The sequence below is a fragment of the Amphiprion ocellaris genome, chromosome 14 (assembly GCF_022539595.1).
Source record: "Amphiprion ocellaris isolate individual 3 ecotype Okinawa chromosome 14, ASM2253959v1, whole genome shotgun sequence".
NCBI lineage: Eukaryota > Metazoa > Chordata > Actinopteri > Pomacentridae > Amphiprion > Amphiprion ocellaris.
In genome coordinates this window covers 9,854,640-9,881,959 of record NC_072779.1, presented here as the reverse complement: position 1 = coordinate 9,881,959, position 27,320 = coordinate 9,854,640, and the positions used below count along the sequence as shown (strand labels likewise).

At 39.1% G+C, this 27,320-nt stretch overlaps 1 protein-coding gene and 1 long non-coding RNA gene across 2 annotated transcripts in view; one reads left to right on the top strand and one right to left on the bottom strand.

Moving 5' to 3' along the window:
* Positions 1–3,054, bottom strand: part of LOC111588258 (reticulon-4 receptor-like 1) — a 105,071-nt gene extending 102,017 nt beyond the window's left edge. The window contains exon 1 of the mRNA XM_023298525.3: positions 2,425–3,054. Coding sequence (XP_023154293.2) covers positions 2,425–2,437 — 13 coding nt within the window. The 5' untranslated portion in view covers positions 2,438–3,054. The remainder of the gene's footprint in view (positions 1–2,424) is intronic.
* Positions 1,785–27,106, top strand: LOC129350540 (uncharacterized). The gene is made up of 4 exons (XR_008603974.1): positions 1,785–2,403; positions 18,627–18,728; positions 23,176–23,226; positions 25,949–27,106. It is a non-coding gene; the product is annotated as an uncharacterized LOC129350540 (long non-coding RNA).
* Positions 27,107–27,320: the final 214 nt, after the last annotated feature.

Below are 27,320 nucleotides of genomic sequence, written 5' to 3'. Positions count from 1 at the left end.
GCTTAATCAGATCTGCAATTTTCGGAAAGGAAAGATGCATGAATGTCTCTCAGCTTTTGCCAAGCAAGTATGAAAATGAGTGTGGGCTGCACTGGCTAAGAACACTGCCAATTTAGGAAGACACTAGAAAAGTGGAAATTAATCATGAATATAAATACATTTATGTCTAAATGGTAACATGACAGTGATAAATCAATTGACAGTAATTTAGCTGTAGTTATTTTGGTAAGTGACTAAAAATTTCAGTATTTTTCTTCATTAAAGTTAAGGTTTTGATGCTTTTCTTGCTCTTGAGGTTTGAGCCATTTCAAGAAAATAATCACCACATCATCAACAATATAAACTGTGTGTTAGTTGCAAGGCTGTAGCTGAAATAAAAAAATGGACGTGCACTTTTACCAACTGTGACAGAGCGTAATAAAGCCTTTTGTGTGTGTCTTTTTTAGCATAAAAGCTCCTCTTTTCATAGTTAATTTTAAGGATTACCATATTTTGTTCGCACAGTGTCAAGAGTGCAAGTTACTGTGAAAAACTGCACATAAATAGAGCGACAACTGAAAAGTTGGGAGACGGGGGCAAAGTCAAGTAAGGGAAACAAATCCAGCTTCAAACAAGCTGGGAAACAAAGCTTCGGCAGCTACCCAAACCGGCCAGCTAGTAGCCAATCAGCCTGCCAGGCCTCTCTTCTCTCAGACCGAGGCTGGCAGCAGGAGCTGGCCAAGCAGAGAGATAGAGGGAAAAAAAACAGACAGAAAGAGAGGAGAGAAAGAGAGGGAGTTTTCATTACACAAAAACACTTATCCTCCTTCTCCTCGCTCTCTACTTGTTTTATCCCACTGCAGAGAGATGCTGTGGCTAAAGGTGACAGACATAGATAACTGTATCTCAGGCAGACTGCACAATTACTCTGGATTTTATTATTGTGACTGACAGCCACATATTTGTAGGAGGAGATACAAAGCATCAGCCATCACCGCTGTGTTCTCTTTTTTTGGGTTGCTGTGTGTATGTGTGCGGGTGGGAGGGTGGGTGGGTGCGATCCATCTGAAATTACAGGAAGATTAAAATTAAAGCTTGTCTCCCTCAAGCCAGCAAGCTTCCCCCCCCCCCATCTCCCTTTTTTGCTCCATCATACGCACACAATGACAGCACTAATCAGCCCTGTGTCAAGCCCATTAGGTCCCACCCTTAATGAGGAGATCGCCCAGCTTGTGCCCCGACTTGGGCCAACCGAGTGAGCTAATAGATTATGATGTGCGGAAATGTATGCGTGTTGTTTCCCTCGTCTGCGTTGGGCTCTGCCGCTTTGAAATGACAAATGACAGACTCCCAGTGTCTCTATTAAAGGATGCTTTTTCTATTATGTTCTCAGGGTCCAGTCAGCCGTGCACCACAGTCATCACAAAGCAGTTTTTTGACAAGCTGCCTTTCACTGAGTATGTTGTTTTTTTTATGGAGAGAGGGAGAGAAAGGGGGGTAGAAACGATTTTGCAGATGAGTCACCATTCCACAACACAAATGCTTGTCTTTGCCTTTGAAATGTGCAAAATGTGTTTGCTGTTACATTTGCATCAATTATGACAGAATAAGTGGTGTTTTGTTTGACATGTGAGTCTGAATTGCTTTTTTTTTTTTTATTATGAAAAAAAACAGGATTTGTAGATAGAAACACATAAAATAGGTGGTGGAGCTTGTCTCCGTCAACACATGGCACCGGCAAGGTCACTGTGTTAAAACTTAATACCTTTTTTCTCACCACAGAACAGCGGCATGTCGATGTCAGAGTAAACAGCGGGCGGTGGGAGGCTCTGCTGCGGTTCCTCTGGGCCACGCGTCCGCCGGGTTTCATTCTCCCCCTCCGGGGCTCCACAGCGGACCTGGCGGGAGAGGCACCGTCTCCCTCCACGCAGACCGAAGTCAAAATACGGAGCCGCGGGGAGGATGAGCGACCCTCACTGTCACATGGGCGCGCACCAAAAGCCACACTTGCGCGCTCACACAGTGTGCCCTGGCAAGCGCGTGAAAGTTTAATTCTGTTAAATGCAAATTAAGAACTTTGTCGAAACAACCTCACGCGCTCTTTATTTATTCCCTGCTTCGCGCGCAGCATCAACAACAGCAGCGGCAATCCTCCACCTCCTCGTGCAGCCCAAGTCCAACAAACTGCAGTGCGGCAGCGGTTCGCTATTTTAAGAATAATTTTTACATGAAGAGGATAAATATTTAATTTCCCTTCCTCAGTCATGACCGCCAGAGCGAATAGAATTTTTTGTTTTTTTAAAGAAGCGGCTGGTTAAGTTGTTAAAGCGGCACCGAGAGGCTCGACTCAATTACCAGAAATTTACTCCAAGAAGTCACATACAGACGCGGACAGTAAGAAGACATCAGCAGCAGTGAAAACAAGTGAGTTCCTTCATTTCTTACCTCGCCTGAACATGTTGGCAGCGGCTGTTGTGGACCGTCTAGTAGTCTCTGTTATGGAGTAGCATCCTTGTCAGAGTCCAGTCCGGTGCTGCGAGATTTTTGTTTTGATTCCGTTTGACCGCCGGCGGCCAGGCAGACTGTAGGTTGTCTCCTCAGTGGCTGCTTTATCAAGTCAAGACGGCTGGAGGAGGAGGACAGCTGGTGGTGGTGGTGGTAGGATGATATTTGGCCAAAAATAAAATAAAACACCTACAAAAACAGCTAGAAGGTCCGCCACCAAACCAAGTTGTCCCCAGTTTTATGTAAGCAAAAAACAACGCCTTGTCCCGTCCCAACACACTCAACTCACCGCCATCTGGTGTTTATCAGTCTGTAAGATACATTCTGACTTTGTTGGATCTGAAGTGGAAGATCTGCCGTCAGGAGCGGATTGAAAAACAGCCACGGAAAGGGAAAAAATTGAGAGGGAACTTCCTCTATGTCTTCATCGTCGTCCTGCTGTTGGGCTGCAGGTCAGGTGGAGTCTGGGATGTGCTGTGTGCGGATCGTAGGTGTGAGTCAGTGCCGTCTACTGTCTCTGTTACCGGAGAGCTCCGAGGCAGCCGCTTCAACCCCCCTCCCACAGCGAGATGTGACTGATGAAAGCCAGAAAATCTCTCTCTCTCTCTCCCTCCCTCCTTCTCTCTCCCTCTCTCTCCTTCCCACTAAATTCGAATAGGCTGTGCTTTATTGGCATGATAAAGGGTGAAATCTGTATCTTCTGAGATTCCCACAACAACGTCCTCCTTTTATCAGTTCTTGCACCCTCTCATTCTTTGACTAATGTCTTCTTTGTCTTCCCCAATTCAATACAATTTCCAGAATGTTGCATGGACACGAATACAAAAGCTCCTATTCTAATTTATTTACCCACTTTCTGTTCTTTCTCTTCTTGTTTTTTTCACATATTTGCCCCCATCTCACTGAAATTAAAATGTAAAATTGCTTTACTGGCAACAGTGGAGCTAAATACAGGATAGCATTTGTACAATATTTACTATTCAAGTAGAATATTTCAAATTTAGAATAAAAGAAAGCAATTGGTTTCACTGCAAAGAAACCAGTACAAAAAATATAAATATGTGGTACACTTTAACAGTTGAATGCGATCGTTCTGGTGCAAACTTTGTACACGTCTTTAAGTGTATGTGAAATGCAATATACAGTGCTACTTATTCAATAGTTTTTATTCTTTTCTACTCCGTATTACAAACTTGAATACATAAAGCAGCATGTGTGATATTATGTATAAAACGTCTAGAATATATGAAAAAATGTTATATAGTTTAACAGTTGAATTCAATAGTTACAGTGCAAACTTGGTGCAAAGTTCTGCGCATGTATATTAAATGTAAAATACGGTGCTACTTATTCAAGAGTTTTTACTATTTTCTGCTCTGTATAATAAATCTGCAATCAAGCAGCGTGTATGAAATTATGCAGTTAACCAAAAAAGCATTAAATGAAACCAAATTTCATATTTGTGACAACTCGACCGACTAGTCAATCTCTTAGTCAGCTTCATGATGTAGTCACCTGAAATGGTTTTCAATTAACAGCTCAGGCATGTCAAAAGTGTAATTTCTTGCTTCTTAATGCATCAGTTGTGTCGTTCCAATGCAGTGTTGGTATGCAGAAAATAGCACTATTCAGCTACTGTAGTAATCCATTTATGGCAAGAACTGCTTAACTAAGTAAAACAAAGCAAAAGTCTGTTAACACTTTAAGACATGAAGGTCAGTCGGTCTGGAAAATTTCAAGAACTTTCAAATGCTATGATGAAACCAGCTCTCACGAGGACCGCCTCAGGAAAGAGAGGCTATGAGTTTGCTCTGCTGCAGAGGACAGGTTTATTAGAGCCTCACAAATCAACAATTAACATCACTTCAGATTAGAACCCACTTCAGTGCTTCCCAGAGTTCAAGTAGCAGACAAATGTGAACATCAACTGTTCAAAGGAGAAGGCATGAATCAGGCCGTCATGGTAAAATTGCTGCAGAGAAACCACTACTGAGGGAGATCAATAAGAAGTAGAGAACTGCTGGGACAAAGATGCACAAAAATGGACATTGGAACTATGGATTTTGGTGTGGTGAGACCAAATGTAACATTTTTGGTTCTAGCTTTTCTTTTCTTTTTGGAATTCAAGACAACACTGAACCAGCAAGGTGACCTCAACATTCTGCAATGACACGCCATCTCATCTGGTTTGACCTTCGTGGCATCATCATTTGTTCTTCAGCAGGGAAATGAGCCTCAACTCACCTCCATGCAATCCAGGCAAGCAAGCAGGATCATGGTCAAGGTGGTGAGCAAGAACCTGACGGTCACATTAACAGAGCATCAGAAGTCCTCTGTAGATGGAGAAGAACCCGCCAGTAGGATGGCCATCTCAGCAGTTCTTCATCAGTCAGACTTTTATGGCAGTGTGGCTTGGTGGAAGCCTTTTTTGAGCAAAGCGCATATGACAGCCTGCGTGGAGCTCATTAAATGGTATTTAAAGGATTTTGAGAGCATGTTGGAAAGGATTCTCTGGTCTAATGAGAAAAAATGTAACTAGTCCGGCAGAACGACAAGTACACTGTTTAGCAAACACCTAGCAGTGCTTATCACCTGGTATTGCCATCCCTGTGGTGAAGCACGGTGGTGGCAGCATCATGTTTTCGGGGGGCTTCTTAGAAGCATGGACAGGGAGACTGGCAAAAGCTGAGGGAAGGATTTATCTAAGTGCAGAGAGGTCCTTAAAGGGTTTATATTGTACCAATTTTTACAAATTAATATAAGTCCCATATGTCCCCAGAATATGTATTTCTAGTTTCAGTTCAAAATACTGCACAGACAGTTTATTCTACCATAATACCCGTTTTTAGCCCTGTTCCAAACAGGCTGTCAGTGTCTCTAGCAGTAAATCCAACTGAGCCTATGCCTCTTTATAAAAAAAGAAAAAAGAAAACTGGACTTTGCAATATGACCCCTTTAGAGAAAACTTACTTGAGACTGGGGCGATGGTTCATATTTCAGCACAACAACAACCAGAAGCAAACGGCCAAATACAGTCCTGGGGTGGCATCAGGACAAGTCTCTGACTGCCATGAGTGGCCCAATGAAAGCCTGGACTTAAACTTCACAGAACATCTGTGGACAGACCTAAAGATTGCAGCTTATAGATACTTCCCATCCAATCTCACGGCGCTTGAAAGGATCTACAAGGAGGAAAGTGATAAACTGCTCAAATCCAGGTGTGCAAAGCCTGAACCAGCTTGTCAAAAAGGCACCTGAGAAGACCTGAAGCTGTAAATGGGAGAAGGCGTTTCTTGTAAATCACATAGCCTGCTTTTGTAACAACGTATTTTCTCTTTATTGTCAGTCACTGTGAGTAAATGAATGTGTTAAAATAGTAGTTCAAATCTACAACACAACAAAGTCGTTAAACACTGAAGATGTGTGAACATACCGTCTAAATCCACTGCATGCTTCCTTTTTGGTCGGTCCAGTATGCGCAGGTTCTGTGCTCTCTCAGCCTGTCATGCCAAGTATCTTTCCCATCTTTCTCCAGTTTTCATCTCTCGTTTTAAATTTAATGATCTTTATTATGAACCCGCCAAAGCAATTGCCCACGCCGGACTCTATTGTGAATGATGGTGACATCTGGTATAGCTGATTATTCTTGATAGTGTGTCTGTGTTTATTTGAACGTGTAACAGGACAGCATAGCAAAATCATAACAGTTACTTAAATCATACAAACAGGCAAATGTTGATGAGAGTAATTACAGTTTTCATGTGTTTCTGAAATGGTTTTCTCTTTGGTTGTGGCATGCGTTGATATATTTAGCTGTCTCTAGGGAGGTTTTTTTCTCCCAGGAGCCATTGCATTTTGATTCAATCAGAAGGTATCACTGTCTTTAGTTTTCCTATTTGCAGCGTTTTCATTTTAATAATTTAGCAACAAATTTGCTACAAACAGTAAGTGAAAGAGTGTCGGCTGAATAATTAGAATGTAAATTATAACTTTAGAAAGCAAAATGAGAGCTCAATTAAAGATGTAAATGAAACATATTTGTGTTGTAGTTGCTGTGTGCATGTGCAGGACTGTGTCCTTACATCTGTCTGTATGTGTTGGGCTAGTTGTGTGTTTGAAGTAGATATCATCTTGATGTTTTTTACTCATAAATAAACACTTTTCATTTGCATCTACTCTCCCGGTAAAAGTTAATTACCTTAAAAATCAAAGATGCAAACATTTTGATGTATGTCCCGGCTCCTTCTTTGAAATCACATTCATCAATGCAAAATTCATCACATTAGTTGTCAGTGTTCCAAAAAGGAAGACATTTATTTTTTGGTTACATGAAAGGAAAACCCAGACATCAGCATCAAAATCAGAAAGAGATGTTTGCCAAAAAAGTATTTATTTGTGTAATTTTGGCAGTGGAGCAAGCTGAAAGCACAGGTGTCTATTCCTGAAATATGGTTTAACAAACTTGGAACCTAAACCTGATCTCTGACCTGATTAACACTGTGATTTGAAACTCCGAGGTTTTGGTTCACAACAGAGTTAGTTTAATCATCTTGGAGTATGTTTGCTCTGAGTTTAGCGAATGCGTGGGTAATGGGGAAAAAAGCCACCATCAATGGAGCTCTGATACTATGATTCACTATGGCAACAGGTAAATAGAGAGCAGAGCCTCCTTTTTACTGCAGAGGAGTTCGAAATATGAACATGTGCCAGTGTGAACCCTGACATTTATCTTAAAAAACTGGAGTGGAGAAAGGAGTCAATAAGTAAACACACGTACATTTTATTCAGCGTAGTTGACTCATTCATCATTAGCCCGACTTGAATTTTCCTTAATGAAAGATAAAGGTGGAATCCTGCTGGAGGTGCATTAGATTTATTCATTTATTTATTCAGCTGTGACTTGAAAAAGGGACAAAATGCAGGAGCTGAAGCTAGAAATATGCATCCAATACATGACATTTATAGATTGGAAAGTCATGGCCCAGCTCTGTGATTTCATAAAAGTTGTCTAAATTCAAACTGACTGTACATTCTTAAATGCCAATTTTCAGTTTTTTTTAACATTTTGCTCAACAGTATTTAAGAACTATTGCATTACTATAGTTATGAATGTAAGTCTATTTTGTAAGCGTGTTGATTTTGTCAGACTATTTCTTTCTGAGCGGGTACTACACATGTCTTTCTTCAATATGCATGCCCACCTAGGTGTTTTCAATTCCCCTGGATGATTAGACCTGTGGCCAGGTGGAGGTTGCAGACAGCTCAGAAATTAATTAAGGATTATGATAGCTCAACAGGAATTCCAGTGATGTCTGTCAACTCTGTACTAACATAACAGTGGGAGTTGCCCCACCCTAACAGGCACAACATACCTGACAGTAATGTCAGTCACAGTCTTGAGTAGAAAGATCTGTGTGGGTGGATTATGGATGTGTAGGGGCACTAATGAAGCACATGCAATGCAAAACATCTTCCTTTATACAAGCTGAAAATGTGCCAGAGCACAACATTCTATTTGCATTGGCTTTCTACTAGTTGTGGGGAATATAGTTAAAAGTGCATCACAATATTTGATGGCATTTAACAGAATAAATGTCAGTATTGTAATAGTAGCATTCACCAGTATCTCTGTGGCCACAAGCTACTTCAGCATGTAGTCTGGAAAGCCATGAAAATACGAACAGAGATCCAAGAAACAGGGAGCCTGATTGTCATTAAATACTAAACAATACCAGTGAAATACGTCCCAAAATAAAGAATAGAAGTTCAGACAGGCCACTATGTCAGATTATTCATTTATTTCACAGTGACACACATTTGTTTTTTGCAGTAACTCTGCAACAACCTGAGCAAGCATGACACAGGCTGTCACCGAGATCACAGATTTTCCAACAGAGACTGAGATTTACAATTTTTAAATTAATGCAGAAACAAAGAAACCAATTATGTGCTCTTTTTTCTTATTTTATTGAAGTAGGAGGAGGATGGAGAGATGATTTACAGATCTTCAGAAGCAGATGTAGGAGTGACGCGTTGAGTACAGAGCAGGTAGAGTGAATAAATGTTGCCTCACTTAAAGTGGGTGGAGAGGACTGAAGTCGTGAATGATTGGATGGAAGAGCTGCTTTTCTCTGGCACTGTCAACCCCCGCAAAGTTCAGTAACATGCAAACACTATTACTGGCTGTGTTTATCAACATAGACAACAAAATCACACATGATTTTGTAAAGTTATGACCAAGAAGTGAAGAGAAGGCAAAATTGCTTTATAAATTTTCAACAACAAACGGCTATGTTGTTATCATGTTTGTTGGTCGAAGCCTCAGTGAGTTTAGTAACTGCAGATAACGGCCTTTATTCGCTTATTTTCTCTGAATGTTGCTTCTGTGATGCAGTAGATTTCTAAATGCTCAGAATTTGCTAATCAGCTTCTTGCCATAATCAAATCTTCTTGCACTTTTTTCCATGGAAATTTTGTATGGATTCCAGTGATTTTATTCGCCAAGGAGTTGTTTGTACAGTCACATTTAGGTCACGATTAGATCTCCAATTCCTTACAATTGCTTGTATTAAAAGTGAGTGGTTGTGTTATCGTAGATGACTGATAAGACCCCGGAGACAGAGGAGGAGATGGACAAAGTGAGTTTTCCAAATAGCAATGTGGAGACAATGACCAAAGCACGACAATTTTGTCCACTTGTTCGGAGTGATTTCTTTCACCACGTTAGCTCCACTGCCTGTTTTCACGCAGGCTTGTTTCTCCCCATCTGGATGTCATGTTTGAAGACACAGATGTTTGATTTACATGTGATCTGTTGTCCACACAATATTTTCAAATGGTCTCATCCAACTTACAAATTAGAGGAAGCCATGCTTGTTCTCTTCTGTATGTAAGCATGTTATATAACTATATCATCAGTGCTGTTACTTGAAAATTTCTTATTATGGGAAGGAATTGTACCAGTATATTGTGGACGACAACAGTGTGGCATAGCTCTTCTCCGTATCCGGTTTCTTGTTTTTCATATTTCTTTGCATTCCTCTGTATCTCATCTCTTGATCTTTTCAACTCATATCTCTCTGAATGGCCCAGTTATATTCAATTACTTCAAAAACATTGCAGTGGATTGAACATTCTTTCTATGCTGTAATATCATATAGGAGTAATAAAGTATAGACAGCATAGTATATATTTTAAAAAGGACGAGATCTTAACGCACTAATAACTGATACAGGACTACTATCTGCTCCTAAATGCAAATCATGAGTGTTAACTCCACTCTGAGATGTGAAAACGAACACTTCAACAGTGTTTGTATGAGTCCAGTTAAATGAACTTTTACATAGTCTGCCCCAGAGCCAAATCAGCTCTGAGTGGACAAACAACACTCCAATCAAAAAAAAAAAAAAAAAAAAAACTGTTACAGAACAAAAAAATGATACTGGCAAATTTGGAGCATAATAACGCTTTGTTTTGTTTTCATTGGAGATGCAGAATGAATTGATTGCCTTTAATGAAACAACCATAAAATTCTGGGGAAAATTAATCTCATGTCCAAGTCAATAGGGCCTCAGTTTTTCATATTTTGAGTTTGAAATATAACACGAGCAAGTGTTTATTAGTGTACAAGAAGAGGAATACATATAATTTTGTCTAGTGTTGTTGTCAATTCTCCAATGCCCCAGTCAATTCTCAAATCTCATTAAACCTGGGGCTATGTTTATTTTAAAGCCTCCATGATTTATTGTTTCTTTGAACATTTTAAATGTAAACAGTTGTTAATGGGAGGCCAAAGCATCTGATTAATGCGTGAAGAGCATTATAAGCAGTGTTGTATAACACATGGGCCCGTGTAAGGCAAATATACACATGATGCATTTGTTTTGATTATGCTATAGTGAGACAAATATCTGTGTTGGTTCCATATATAAGTGACCCAATAAAATATGTTCCGTGTCCTCTATAATTATCATACATTTCTGGAATAATTTTCAGTATTATGAGGCCATAAGAAAGACTGTGTGAAATCCAACTCTCGTGTGTCCATGTTATAATGTTATACAAATTCAGCAGCTCATCGTGAGCAAATGGGAAAAGAAAAGTGATTTGTATGGGTGCTGGATATTTGGATTAATACATCAGTTTTATACTTGAAAGTAATGTGCTTTTGGGCCCCATTAGAATGAATCTGCATATTTTTATGAAATTAAGATGATGACAGATTTAAAGAATCACTTGAGTAACGCAATATCTGATGAATAATGTTCAGTCCTCTGTAGTCAGGCTTAATTTGGATTGTTCAGTGGTGATACTCAAGATTAAATGGTTGTAATATCTAATTAAAGGGTGAGCTATTTATGCAAAAATGCTCTTAATTGTGTGATAAGTGGTCCACGGTTATTTTAGATCTGTGGCTGCTGACATATTACAGAGGAGCGACAAATTAAAGGAAAAATGTAAACCGTCTTAGTGAGGTGTTGTGCAACCAGATCAACTCCTTGGCATTGATTCTCCAAGTTTCTGGAACTCTACTGGAGAGATGAACACCATTCTTCCAAAACACATTTCTGCATTTAGCGTTTCAATGATGGGCGGTGGAGAGCGCTATCTAACACGTCATTCTAAAATCTCTCATAGGTGTTCTTTTGAGTTGAGATCTGGTGACTGTGAAGGCTATAGCATATGAGTCACTTCAATCTGTCAAACCACTGAGTGAGTCCTCTTGCCCTGTTGATGGGGGAATTGCTATCCTGAAAGAGACCACTCCAATCAGGATAGAAATGTTGCTTCAGAGGATGAGGATGATCACTCAGAACAACTTTGTATTGATTTGCAGTGACCCTTCCTTTAAGGGGACAAGTGGAACCAAACTATTCCAGCAAAATGCCCCCACAACATAACAGAACCACCAGATCACCTCATTGTAGATGACAAAGGTTTGGGTTTTTACTTTATTTGTCACCCGTGTGTCTATCTCAGATATGCACAACATTAAAACCACTGACAGTGAATTGAATGAACATTGATTATCTCATTACAGTGGAACCTGGCAAGGATTTGAAGCTGGAAAGTTGGATGCAGGGAAGTGAGCAAATGTAAGAAACTTTGACAAGGACCAAACTGGGGATCACTTGACGAGTATGTCAAAGCATCTCCAAAAACAGCAGTTCTTTGGGATTTTCCTTGTCTGCAGTGGTTAGTACTTACCTAAGTGGTTCATGTTAGGTAGTAAACGCTGGCCTTTGTGGTCTGATCCCATAGAAGAGCTGCTGTTACATGACCATGCTGACCCTGGTCCACCACCGGAACCACCTACAAGGGCCACGTGAGAGTTAGAACTATAGAGTAGTGGAAAAAGGTGGCCTTGTCTGATGAATTACATTTTCTTCTTACATCACATGGACAGCCAGGTCTGTTGTTTACTTTGGGAAGAAATGACAGCATGATGCAATGTGGGAAGATGGAAAGCCAGTGGAGGAAGTGTGATGCACTGCGGTGATGCTCTGCTGGGAAACCTTGGGCTCTGGCATTCATGTGGATGTTAAATTGACATGTACCGCCTACCAAAACATAGCTGCAGACCTTTATGAAACATGTTCCCTGAATGCAGTGGCTTCTCTTAACAGCGTAATGTGCCCTGCCACACTACATAAAGTGTTCAGAAATTCTTTGCAGAACATAATAAAGACTTGAAGGTCATGACTTGGCCTCGAAATTCCCAAGATTTCACTTCAATCAAGCATTTGCAAAATGCCTTACTACCACAAAACACATTTGGAGGTCCTGTGGAGCTGTTTAGACGTGAAAATATACCTTTTTATATGTATTTTACTGTATATGTCAATATCCATTATACTTCCAACAATTTAATGTTGGATCTGGGTTTGTCTGGAAGAAGAAAAGCAGATGTGTTGTTTATTGTTACTTCGTGTGGATGTTTGTGCTTCATATGCACAAAAATGTTCATGCAGAGGTCACTATGTCGTCATACAGCTGTTTTTCCTAATCTGCTGCCAGGGGCAATGTTTGTCTGGGCTCACCTTAAAATCTGAGATAACCTGTATGAGCAACGTTTTGTAACATCACAAGTTTTGAAGTCAGTCCTTATCTAATATGCAGTTTACACCAATGTGGAAACTTGAAACCTCTAGTGAACACGCACTTAGAACAGACTTCAGTGAGGCAAAAGACATGTTTTTGAAAAAGGAAAGTGTTATCATATTCAGAGATACTGGATTTTTATAATGAGAGAGAAAGAGTAGGCATGCTTTTAAGATTTCTACACCAGCTAATTCAACTTTTTTGTTTGAAAACTGTGTCAGACACTAATTGTTATTCAGAGCAGAGTATTTTTTTAAATGTCTTAAAACATGTCTGGAGGAGCTTTTTAAACATGCACTTCTTGGTACCTGATAGCTGAGCATCCAGCCAGTGAAAAAAGTGCTTCTCACATAAAACAAACAGATCATTTCATCCATTTATTCATAACATCCATGCATCCTGTCGTGTGCTATTTTCTATCAAAATAAAATCTGCAGTTATGCAACATTATAAAGTGAATTAATTATCTCCATACCAGGTTTGACTCCTTTGTGTGAAATCTTATAGCCAAATACGGTCTTTTTCCTGGTTTTGATGTCAACCCCGGTCACCCACCATCTGTCCATCCAGTCATTCATCTGCCAAATGTTGCTTAGTTTTATCTACTTACCAGTAAGTTTGGCAGGTAACCAGCCATTGTTTGGGGATTGTATCCTATGATTAAAACTGATTGCTGGGTAAAACAATCAAAATCTCGTAAATACTGGGAAATGTCAGACTCTGTGTCACATCCCCATTATACAAGGCTTTTCACATATTCTCTCAGCGAAATGCTGTGTTTTCATGAATTATAGCGCTTGCTTGTACTGATAATGATCTGTATTATAGAGGTGAAGAGCTACATCAGGGATTGCATTTCAGATTTCAATCTGAATTGTCAACAGTTCACTCCATTTGTCTGCCTCACATCAGGTTCCTAAAGACAGGTGAGAAATTAAAGACAAACAACATAAAAAGCCTTTGTGTAAGGTGTCGGGCCACCACATGCTGCTAAAACAGCTTTGATGCTTCTTGGCATTGATTCTCCAAGTCTGTGGAACTCTACTGAAGGGATGAACATCTTTCTTCCAAAACATATTCCCCCATTTGGTGTTTTGATGATTGTGGTGGAGAACGCAGACATGCACACGAACAGCTGCAGCCACCATGGATGTCTAGTTGTTATTGCACTATTTTATAGTGTACATACGGATTTCTGTTCTGTCTTTGCATTCTGTGCATGCACACTCATGCCAAGCGTATGCGCTGTTACAAATTTCGGCCTGCATGTGGACATCAGCACAGACTTTAGCATGCTTAGGCAGATGATGAAATTTACATGAGACTACTGGACCTTCAGGTACTCACAGACGCAATAAATATAACAGCCTGCTCAAAAATCTGTCATAGGTGTTCAGCTGGGTTGAGATCTACCAAATGCAAAGGCCATAACATATGATTCACATCATTTTCATCAAACAATTCAGTGACTCCTAGTGCCCTACATATGCGGTTATTGTCATCCTGGAAGAGACTATTTTCATGGCTGTAGAAATGTCTTATAAAGCTGATCATTGAGAACAATGTGTATGTTTGCCTTGACCCAAACCATGCCAGTGAAATGCCCCCCAGAGCAAAACAGAGCCACCAGATTCCCACAGGGTTTGGGTTTTTTCTTTGTTTCCATCCTCTTTTGTTAATAAGCAGTTTGTTATTCTCCTGTCCAGCTTCTCTGAGAAATCTATACATGGGCATATTGTCTGAGTTCTCAGAGTCTTCTTATAATTGCAAACCTGTTTTTCCAGTTGCCCTTCCATCTGTCTTTTCAACTTTCCTGCATCGCCGCTCTAAATTGCTCTCTTCCCTTCTTGTTATCTCCACTTATGAGGCTAATTTCTGTCTTGACCAGATGAGCCGTGCCTATTTTCAGTAAATACTGTGTTACCCTCACCTATGCAAAATGTATTCAACACAGAGACATTAATAACTCCTCTCTGTCTCGCTGACTTGCTCACCTTGCAAGGATAGGTCACTCGCGGAGATGATGGACAGGTGATCTGTGCGGGGCTGCTGTGACCTTTATAACCTTTTAGTGACCTTTCCCAACCTTCTGACCAGCCGATTAGTGTCCACCCCGTCCCTCTCTGATTAGCCTGAAAATTGGAGCTATTTGGACGACCTTTTCAGCGGAAAGGTCTGCTCCCTGTTCTGCTTTCCCTCTTCATGCACTCATATGTCTTTTCCACTGCCTTCATTTGCAGTAGTGGCCAACTAAGCACACACAGACACACACACAGAATCCAACACTCCACCTCAAGCAGCCCATCTCCCATCTCCCCTTTTTGCTTCTGAAGGGTAACATGATGAAGCTTATCGACCACCATGTTGTTAACCACAGCAAATTTGTAGTTGCATTCTCCTACATTTCACTGTGTCCTCAGTGTGGACTCCAACCTGAGGGTATTCTTCAATTACTCTTCAGCTCCTGTAGTTGCTCTCACTTAAAATACAAATTCCAGTATCCAGCTTATTCTTCTTTCTTTTTTTTTAATTTCACCGTCTTTTCTTGTTTCTTTCATATTTCAGCAGTAAAAACCACAAATATGCAGTGAGTCACGGACCATTTTGTTAAACAGATGGAAAGAAAAGGATGGTCAGACAATATGAAAAGACTCCCAATGGAGCTCTCAGTGCTGCTCCAGCCGATGGTCAATTGACAGTTCGGTTGGACTTAATTTCAGGTGGGAACAATGCCACAGCTGCAGATAGAAATGCTCAATAGATTGTATAAAGTGGTTACTATAGGCGAGATTGTAAAGCATCAGCAGCGCCTGCCCACACACTGCATTTATTCTTCAGAGACTACCCTCAAATGAAGGAGTTATTTTATCTCTCCAATCCATATCTTTCACTTGCTTGTCCTATCGTTTATCTTTCTCTCCCCGTTGTACTTTATCCCTGTCTATCTTGTTTTACAGGGTTTGGGGAAATGAGATACAGAGAGAAAGGGCGAAAAGGAGAGAGGAAGACAAAGTGGTGTGTTTACTGCAGAGCTTCACAGCAATATGTGTCTGTTGGTCCCTGTGGGAGAGCCCGTTGGCCTTCACCTTGGGAGTGTGCTCATACAGACAAACATAGTCCTGCCCACACACTGAAACATGCACAAATGATTTCAGCGATTACAGACAACAAATGGGGATATACTCGCAGTAAATCTGACTCTTAAAAGGCTATAAACGGTGATTATATTTTCTTTAATTAACACCGAGCTGTTTCCTAAAGTGCCTATAAGCTGTATTTTTAGAACAATTTATCAAATTATAACATAACACAGTTTGATGATGTAAAGGTTTTTTTTTTAAGTGATAATCTTATAGAGAATTTTTACATTGATTCGCTGCTTCCCTTGGCTTTACAGGCATTTATAATGAGCTTCAGCTCATCGTTTAGATGTCCAGTGCACAACTTTACACATCGAGTAGGGTCTTAATCCCTCTCAGGTAATTTTCAGCCACAGCAGGCAGCTTTATTTAGCTAAAAAGCTCTTACATCCCGCTGTGAACTTTCTGCTATGCACTAGAAAGGAGAAAGACACAGTTAGCGACTTCCTGGTGAACATCGTGGAGCATTTGGCAACTTAAGAGCCAGATCCATTCCTTGGGAGTTGGAGATTAAGAGAGAGGGAATATTGGACTTTTCATTCATAAAGTGGCCAAAAACATCAGGAGAGTTAATTTAATTTTATTCCAAGTGAATCTTACCATCATTTAAATTAAAAAAGTTGGCAAATTCTGTTCTCTTTTTTGAGCTAATTGTATGAATAGAACAAAAGCAGTCAGTTTTCTTGCTCAAGTTCATTTGTTCTTGATAAAAATGTAGGTCTTTAGAAATGGGTCACAAATATAACTCATTTCATTTTTTTTAAATAAAGAAGATATGGCCGCTCAGCACTGTAGTTTTTTTTTCTCAAAATGCCACTCAAGCAGGAGTATATGCTTAATTTCTTGGGGACTACTGCAAATGAATGTGCCAGTATAAGCCTCTCTGGCAGCATGTCAGCTGATGTTTTTGAACAATGATGGAGCTCTATGGCACAAAGAAATAAGCTTTATACGGATCGGTTGTTATGGGACTATAAATGTGTTTGGTCTTTTCAGTTTTATTGGCAAAAGTAAAACTAGAATTCCACCAGTTTTATCATTGTTAATATATTTTGTTTCAGGAGCAAAGATGAGGGCCACACAGACTAATTTCAAGTTTATACTGATTTACCACATCATTAAAACCACCTGCCTAATATTGTGTAGGTCCTATCATGCTGCCAACAGCTCTGGGCCACTGGGTCACACAGGGACCTTTATCATTTGGTGTTTGGCTTCAGGACGCTGGCAGCGGATCTCTTGGGTCCTGTAGTCGGACATATTCTGGCACATCTTGCAGAACCGTGATCAGATTGGGATCTAGGGAGTTTGAAGGCCAGGTCAGTGCCTTAATGTTGGAGTAGTGCCAAAGATTGCAGTTCCTCGAATGGCCACTTGACGTTTGCCCCAAAATCAATTAAATCCTCATAGAACATTCCTGTTAATATGCCGACTTCACAGCAGATATAAACATGTTTACAGCCTGGTGTAAAGAAACGGTTTTGGTCTCTGCAGCTAAAAGCTCCCCATTTATGACAACTGTACAGTGACAGAATTTTATATAGCTCAACCATGTAAGTTTTATTTAGGTTTAAAGTTGTAGTAGCAATGTCAGTAACCCCCTTTAGTTTGCTGCTTGACTACTACTGATGACTGAGTTGGACTTAGTCTTGACACATGCAAATGAAAGATGTAGAGTAGAAGTGGATCCAGTCCATCCCAATGACCATTTATTGCAGATATTGTTGTCAAATTACAGAGAAGTTGAAACGCAATACAAAAGCTTTAAACTAAAGAGTCTTAAAGAGGGCCTAGTTCCTTGATATAGCAACACGGTCTAAAAACTATTTGCCTACCTCAGCCATACTCAGATGCTGTGGCAGCTGGTTGTTAAGCCTTCTCTCTTGGGCTCCACGTTCAGCTTCCTCAGCCAGGTGGAGTTAGACTCTCTGGTCTCCTCTGGGTGGGCTTAAACACACTTATGGCTATTCATTCTCCCATAGGCACACACACACAGTCTCCCTCCCGCTCACATCCACATACTAATAACAAGAAAGAATATATGAAAATCAACATAAAGCTCAACTTGGCTCCTACAAAAGTTATGTACATTTAAGGGGCGTGGCCCCTTTGAGTGACATGTGGATGTCATGATAGGACAGTCCATGGCCCAGATATGTTTGCATGACCCACCTCAGCTCCACTCATTATTCCTGTTTGGATTAGCCAGTAGTTACAAAGAGTCAGACAATGCCACGATGGTGACAGCCGGAGCTACCACACTTGGCTTCAAAACTGCTCTTCAGGAAACCTATTGGGAATGTGCAAAGGGTTTGTCCATCTTTATTCAGTTAATAGACAGGAGGCATCCCAGCAGAAGATTGCACTGTAACGAGGTGATTATTCTGACTCACCAGATGTACATTGTGGGTATAAGCCTACCACTGACTGTGCATTTCATATGGCTTTCTCCTCTACTTTCCCAATCTATGTGTTATCTTCTTCAAAATTCCCTTGACTATGCAAAACAACAACAAAAAAATATACCAGTTTGAGGTGTTGTTGAGGATTTGGCTTGTGCAGTAAAGTAGCTCACTAGTTGTTTTTTTTTTGTTGTTGTTCCCCACAACGCTGTTTAAAAGGATCGCCATTGTTGCTAATCATATTGAAATAAGCTAGGCAAAGAGGCTTAGCTTATTTCATTATGATTGTGACTGCTTCAAAGAAATAGAAACAAGCCAAATCATTTTTCCCCTATGGCAAAATGATAATGAGATGCAGAAAGACTGGGCTGTGTGAGACTCTGAGATGATCATTCACTTCATCTGCCAGTGGTTTTAATGTTATGACTGATCTGTGTATGTTTGTAATATCACCACCTTTGTCCTTTTAGGCTTACATGTTGTCTTCATTTTTTCCCAGCTTTTCCACAGCACTTTGTAAAAACAGTGCTCGCAGGGCAGTAGTGTCACCATTAAAGGGGAAGCTGAAGAAAGACTGCTGGACGACACAATTATCTTACTGGTATGAAAACTGCAAGAAACCATTTGCAAGCTGAATACATCACCCACCACTGAGTGCACTGCTTTCTTTGCCAAGAGACCATTTGGCCCCTCACTGCTCCACACATTTATTCTACTCACAAACAGCTAAATATCACAGACCAGAGCAAACAACTATAATTCATATAACTCCCATCTCCCTCCAGTAATTAGCCTCCCCCACCATTTCCTCCTCCGCAATTCCTTAATATTTCCAGAATGCAGTGCTGTCTCACTAATTGTTTTAAACAGCGCATCTTAACGTTTAGCATTTTCAAATGTAAAACTTACGACATAATAGGATAACAGTCATAACTCAACATTTAAGCAATAATAGACTTCATGAATAATTCAAAAACACATAATATATAAATAATGTTTAATTGAATACCACAGGGAAATTAGGAGCCAGCAGTACCAAACAAAAGACAAAATAACCTTTCTGATAACCTCTTTGCTTTTATTGCTCAGTCTTTTGTGTTTTTCTTAGCATTTCATAGAAATTTAAGTTTTAGCAGAGGAACCTGATGAACTTATGAACAGCAGCTCTCGAAAGCAGTAATTTACAGACATGGCTTTTTTCTTTTTTTTTTTTTTAAAGAGAGAATAATTACAGAAAATTATCTCAAAATAGCAGAAAATGTTTTGGTTGTGCACCAAACATGTTTGGTACAAGAATTAGCAAATGTAATTTGCATATTACCTTGTGAGTTTTAAATTTCCATAATCTGTTAAAATATCCCCTGCTCTTTTTGGTGTATGCTTTGTTCCGGCTTTGATCCTTGTTTTCTGTTTAGAGAGTAGGCATTTGCGGGGGACTTTGTAGATGTTAGAAAAACCATTGGAAATTTGTTGGTGACACACCAGTTAACATGGAGCTTTTCACAAAAGAGTTCCCTTCAGCTGTAAAGAAGAAAAGTTGCACGTTTAGAAATGAACGTAATTTTGTTCCAAGAGTTAACTGAAAAGTTTGATACCACTCTCAAGTCTGTACATCAGATACGAGGCTGCAGTCAGAAGAACAGGTGGTTCATTACTGCTAAGTGCTAATAGCACACTGTAAAACTCCACAAAAGTCCTGCACTGAAAATGTTACTTTAGTAAATGTATGCAAGTAGTGTAATGAAAATGTATTTTCAGAATTAAAAGTAGCATTACTTACTATAGAAAAATGTCCCCTGTGACTGCTACACTTTTAGATTATTGTCACTCATAGTGGATTTTTCAGTAGAAGTCATTTTGAACTATTTTGTAAAGGACTGCATCTGATGTTTTTAAAGGATTACCGTGCTAATTGTTTTCTCCATTAATCAGTTGTTTGGTTTATAAAAATTCAGAAAATAGTGAGAGATGCCATCATAACTGATTACTGAATTCTTATCAAAATAGTGGCTAATTTTAACTCAGTTAACAAACTGATTATTTTACTGACTGTTTTAGCTGTAGCAATTGTAGGTTTATTCTATAAGCTCTTCATATGTTACACTCCTGTGGAGCAAGGGTAAAAAAATGTAAACACAAGAAGTTATAATTTCAAAAAGTACGTGTGCAGAATTGTTTCTTTGTCAAGTGAAAACTTTCTTATCCAGGCAGAACCCTGCTTACAGTTTCCCCCTACCTCCAGTATTTATGCTAGGCTAAGCTAAAAAGGACTTGGCTGTAGTTTTATATTTAACGGACAGATACGAGAGTGCTGTTAATCCTCATGTTTAGCTTTCAGCAAGAGAGCAAATAAGCACATTTTTTAAAAGGTCTCAGCCATTCAATGTAACCTGATCTGTCATATTCTTGCCTACGAAGCGTGCACTGTTTTTATCTGCCCCTCTGATCCATACTAACATAAGGACATCAACATCATGCATGGGCATTAGATCAAACAACAAAATACACAATCTAAGGGAACTGTAAACCCCAATAGATTGCATTTTCTAACAATATAAAAATATTAATATATTTGACATATGGTCCAGTAAAGGTTTTGCTACTGAATATATCATAGCTAAATAATTTGATAACATGATTCAACATTTTATGGTTACATATAGGCACTTGGTTAGGATTAGTTACAAGACAGTTACAAGAGACATTAGTGACACGTACGCAAAACCAGAGTCTTTCTCTAATCTTGATTAAAGGGCTTTCATTGCAGAAACCAAATACTGGATCCCAGATGTCTGTAAATTCTCAGTCATTCAGGTCATGCTAATCATAGGAGCTTCAGTAGACATCAACTGGAATTCTCTTATAGGTTCTTGAAGACACTTCACCTCTCATCCAAGAGACTTCTTCAGTTCAGAATCCCAGATACGAACTCGATCTCTGGTGTGAGAGTCACGTGTTTTATACGCTCCTCATTCACTCCTACCATCATCCTAGCAAGTCTGGTGCAGTTCTTAGATGCGACACATTCATTCACAGAAAAAAAATTGATCTGAAACATTTGCTTCACACTATTTAGTGATATATGGATCTAATTTCTAGAAGACTGGGTCATTTAGAGAAACTGCTGAGCCCAAGTTGACCCTGTAAAGAGGAGGAACAAATAAAGAGCAATTTTCAGTTGGATATAATCTAAAATAGTTGGAAATAAGAGAGGGTTATATAGGGCCGAAGTAAAAGAGAGTAGCAGTGAGAAGTACTGTGGTGCTGGGACTCCATATGGGGTATAATTAGGTGTGTGGAGACTCTGAGAAAGAGAGAGGAGTGCTGAGTGAGCCAGAAACACTCTGTCTTTAGTCTTCTCTTTTGTCAGTTGTATTGACCCAGTGGCTCTGGCACCAGATCTGTATCACATTTAATGTAATCAACACCGTGTTTTCTGTCCACAGTGGACTGTGAATACAGATAGATAACAAAAGTAATCCTGAGATTGTGGAGAACAGCAGTTAAAACCTCCATCGGTGAAAGCAGACAAGCCCCTCCTGGCTGAGGAGAGAGTCCTTACTGTTCCCTCTCCTCGCTGTCATCCTGTACTTTTTCTTATTTCTGTCTCTGACAACTGCATTGTCTCAAAGAATAAAATCAGGCAACTCCTCTTCACTCCAGCCAGGGGAAAAGCCTGTGGGGACAATTGTTTGTCACAAATTCAGACTTTTGATTCATGACTTTTGGACCAAAAGTGACACTGGACTCACTTTTACTTCAAAAAAGCATACAGCGATGTTACAAATGTAATGTAGACTTAACTCAAAATTTATTATTATACCATTTACACATCAAGCATAGATCATAGACATAGATCAACCTTTCTGTTCGCTGGAGCTGTGTTTCTACCAGATCGTTAATTTAAATCCAGTGATTACTTTTTTAGGTTAACGTTTTTTTTTTTAAGGTAACCTTGGTTAATTTAAATCCAATGTTTACTTTTAATTTTTTTTTACCTGTGCTAACTCTTGCAGTAAATGTCTGCCTCTTTAGCTCATAAATACTGCAGCATGTTCGCCAGCTAGTCTCTGTCTTTGTCTGCCTGTTGTGAGGTGCTGAGCACACAGTGTACAGCGGTTAAATAGAGCGTTTTTTTTTTTTTTTTTTACCTAACAACAGCTCCGTCCTCCCACTGAAAATGAGGTCAGTGAAAGCAGTGAGAATGGCACAAAGCTGTAAAATGAGCGGTGTAAAACTAGAAACAGTGAACTGCAACATAGTTATATCCTTCATAGAGCTGAAGGAAGCTACAGAGACTATAGTTCAATCACCACAGTAATTTTTGAATTATTTAATTTAAAATATTATTAAATACAGGACAAGACAAAAGTTAGCAAGTGTCACCGGTGAGAATCCTCAAAGTTAAACTCAATAACAAACACCCTCATATATACCAACTGCATGCCCTGGAGGTTATGATCATATCATACTTTTATTATTATTCTTACATCTGTATATATGTCTCTCTGTCTATCTGTCTCTGTCTATCTGTCTGTCATTATTTTACATTTTTTTCAGTTTTGTTAAATTACAGGTAATAGTAAAATCATAGAAAAAAGTATAAAATTAAATGTTAAGTGTCAAACAAAAATGAATGATCAGATTTTCCAGAATTTTTTTTAAATATAGATTTTCTTTAAGATATTTGTGAAATTGTAGGTTGATGTCAGGAGTATATAAATGTTTCTAAGTCGACCTCCGTTATTCATCACACAAAACTCACTGCAGCGGCTGTACACATTAACAGAACAGCTCTCATGAAACAAGGTCAGTATATATAGTAAGGAGCTTTAGATTGCATAATGTATGAAAAATGATCAGACTCTCTCTTTGAGTTTGATGTTCAAATATTCTTGCTTTGCTTCTTTGCTTCTGCGCTTCTGTTAATCTGCTACAAAGTGCTGAAAAATGCCTCATATTCAGCCTCACACAGTAGCAGTTTACAAATGCCAAACTTTCCTGTATCTATATGTAATGTTTATTTAACGTAACTGATGTTCTTGCAGGTGTTTGTAGCTCAGCTGGATGAACCAGGAGACAGAGTCCATGTCATGAAGGTAAGACTGAAATCGTGCTGCTCTGGTTTTGTCATTGCGCTGCCTGATGCTGTTGCCTACTTAAACAATGTTTTTTGTATCATTCATGTGTTCACACTCAAAATAAGTTATAGGAACGTTATTCAGAAATCTTTAAAATTTTCAAGTTTCATTCCTGTTTATAACTTGTAATATTTGTGCATTTTACGGATGATTTATGAACACATTATTTCAAAAAACATGGAGAAAATGTTTCACTTTGGCTGTTGACAGTATGTTTTGATTTGTGGAGTGATCAAGCAGATATCCAAAATCCCTTTTATATAAAAAAAAAAAACTTTGTAATGTATCAACAAAATAAATAACAAGAATTTCGATGCTTTACTTATCCAGAATTTACATTTCTGTTTTGAACATTAATGCAAACTAGAAAATGTTATAACGTACATAAGTGCATTTTCTTTTGAAATGCCTGCATAGTTCCTGGTAAGTGTTTTGTAACATTTTAGAACTTTCTTATGGTAGTGTAGTGTACCGCCATGCATCCTGTGAACTACATTTGAGCTATTTAGAAGCTTGTCCCTTGAAAAGCCTACATACATGCATGTCCTTCCCTTAGCCTGGTTGAGTCTTGTTCCTTCATAAAAAAAAACAACAACACGCAGCTGCTATAGATCCTTAAACCACTGTGGAGAGACTCTTAGAAGATTAACTCAACATATAGGGGGGGCTACTACAAAGGTTATGGCTTATGGATATTGCTTGAGGACGTGTTACAACATGAATCAAGGCTTTGTTAACATCATTACTAACCACTGTGGTTGCATTAGAGGTGCTGATAAATATGGCCTGCAGATAGAGCACATTATAACATTATACATAGTCCATAGAGGCAGCCATGTTTGGTGCTAAAGAGAGTCAGAGACAGCAGGGTTTACCCTCTCAAATAAACAGGGAAAGCTCAGAAATTAAACATCATATTGAAAAAAAATGTTTAAAGTTGTCAAGCATAATGTTGTGAACAAGCTGATGTATTTTCATGTTCAATCTGTGTAATATATAGGTTTGGCGGCAGGTTAGAAAGACTCATCGTTTCTGATTTTCACCAGGAGCGCCAATATAATGGGAATGAATTACAATTTTGCACTCTGTGCTCTACGGTGACATATAAAAACGTGTAAATCCTACGTTAATGAGACTGACATTGGGTGAAAGAGGACAAAAATGGCAAAATTTTAATGTATAAATTGGTCTTGTAGAGTAGAAATTGTGAGGAGACGAGGGTAACTGCACTTTAAAAAAATAAGAGTTGGAGAATTTCTAGCTTGCGAAAAATTTGATATAAAAAAAAGAAATCATAAAACTAAACTGCAAAAGGATATAAACCATAAAAGATGTCAAAACACAGATTTAAATGTATCATATTGTGACCCGTTTAACCTTTCAATGAGGTTTCTACTGTAAAGTTTGCCGGAGCTACAGGGTCCCGAACATGGTTGGATTTTGGCTCTTGTCCTCTCGACTTCCCATTCATTTCAATCTGGATTTTTAACGCTTTTTTTTTGTTTGTTTTACAGAATTCCGTAAAACGCATGCAACAAATTGCTACCAAAAGTCATATCACAGTATTCCTGTTCGAGCTGCATGTTTTGATGTATAGTTTCTATGGGTTTTCTCAAAGTTGCAGGACAAGTTCAGCACCAAAAATCACGTCGGAAGTGCAGTACTTACATACAGTAAATCCTTGATGTGGGATAATCTATTGCATTTCTACCTCTTCTTGTAAAATGTTGTTTTATTAATGAAAGACAAAATTGGTAACATCATTCCAGGCAGTGTGTCAATATGAAAACCTACTTTGTAGTGAAATCTAGACAGCAAGGTCAGCTTACTCCCAGTGAGTTACAAAAAACATGCTGCCTACAAACAAATACAATACACACTTAATTTCTTGTAACTGAAAGCTCACATTTCTTGTCTACGGCTGTAATTTACTCCTGTCTCTTCCTTTTTTTTTATTTCCTCTTTGCCTGTCCTAACATGTTTTCTGCACTGTTGGATAATGTGAAAATTATTCATGAAAACCAATTCAGCAACATCTCAGCGATATGCAGTCATATAATGCACGGTCACTTTGAATCTTCCTGCAGCAGCAGCTCTGGACTCTCACTCCTCTCCCTGCGGAACCAGAATACAATACAGAAAATATTAATAAACAATGCAGTGAATATTCCTTTCTATCAAAGTAAGAAACATCTGCATTTGCTTGATTCACATTTTAAACAAACCACCAGTTTCAACAAACGTATCTGAAAGTGAAACCAAACAGTACCTATTCTGTCAGTTGCTACATTTCCCTGTCCAGCTTTGTCCCATTGTTCCTTCTGAAGTTGTGGACACACATTTTTCCTGTGTAATGAGGTGTTAGTATTGACATTTTGGGACTGCTTACCTTCAGTTTTACCTCTTAAAAGTAGTCAAAGCTATTAGCTTGTTTACAGGCTGTCTGTTTTTTGCGCTGTCAGACTTTGTCGAAGTTGAAATGATGTCGCAGCATTCCTGGATCTTTGTGTGACTGTGCCCATCCTGTAGCTCAGCAAATATACACAGACCAACTAACACGGGCCAGCAGGGAATGTCATACCTCACGTCTTGTACATTTTAAAGATTGGTCAGAGTCAGGATGCTGAACCTCAGATTCAGTTTGTCTGAACTTTGTAATGCATTTTTTTTCACAAAATAGGTATTTTGTCGCCCCATCACTGACGCTGACATCGCTTGCTGCCATTCAAGAGAGTTAAAACAACTACAGCAACCGCCAGTGGCTCTACTCATATGGACATGTGAGTACTATTTTGATTTTAGACTCCTGTTTTAGATGAAAACTGGCAACAGATTAATTTAACAACAGTCAGTACACCATTCTGTGTGGTGAGATGAAGTCACAAAAAGCAAAACACATTTTAATAAAGGTAAATCCTAAGTAAACTTACTGTCATAAAAACATATTTTATTCAAGGAGCCATGCTTGGACACATAGTGGTATCTCTGCTTTGATTTTGGAATACTTCTTCCAACACCGGCTTCAACAGATGCACAGCATGTCACCGTAATGAGCTGAGGGGGAGAAAAAAAAGTAGGTTGGTGGAGTATGCTCTGAACGTCTCTCTCTCTTTTGTTTTATAACCATCTAACCCAATCTGATAGCAACTAATGAGTGTGATTACTTTAGAAGCTGCTAATAGCTGTAGCTAATCCCCCCTCTGCCCCCTTTCATTTCATCTCCTCCTGCATCACTCCACACGTCTCCCAGCTTTCTGACTTTGCATGCCATCATTATTAGATGTGCGACCCCTGGATTTCCTCCCCCCTCTTCACCTATTATCCATCACTAATGACAAGCGGCCGTGTTGTAAATGTTGCACTTGCAGTGAACTAAGCTGTGATGTGTGTGCGCTGAGACGGGAGGTGTGTTATTGTTAGTGTTATGCAAGTATCTCACAGGAGCCACACCTGAGTGGGAGTCAGATTGGCTGATCTGTAAGTGGCAATATCGCACCTAGATTAGTTTTGTTCTAAAAAAAAAACAAAAAAAAAAAAAACACTTTGACAAGGTTTTGCTGATGTTTTCAGCAGGAAGTTTTCTTGTAGTTCCCAAAAATGTTCTTCTTTAAGGTAGGAGAAGTTGTAAAAATGTTTGGTAACAACACTGGTACACCATTATGGCCTAACACTCTCAAAACTGAATGAAAGTTCTTCCTCTGTTATCATGTAGTATTGTGGAACATTGTGAGATTGTTTTATAGAATCTGTAACATGTTCCCTCAATAACATCCTCAGAACGTCCACAGAACATTGCAGTCTGAATGTTTCACCTTTGTTAATATATCGCATTATAGGAATGTCTTATAAATAACTGTCATCTAAGGTCTCACTAATGTTTTTTGCTTGTTGTATTAAGAGCATTCTTCCTTTGTTTCATTGTGGAAACATTTTAACAGAAGAACATCCTCTCAACTCTGTTTGGTGGTGTTATGGCAAATTGTGAAATTCACTTAATCTTAAATGGAGTCAAAATTAAAAGAGTATGTGAAACCAAATTCTTGGGAGTAATT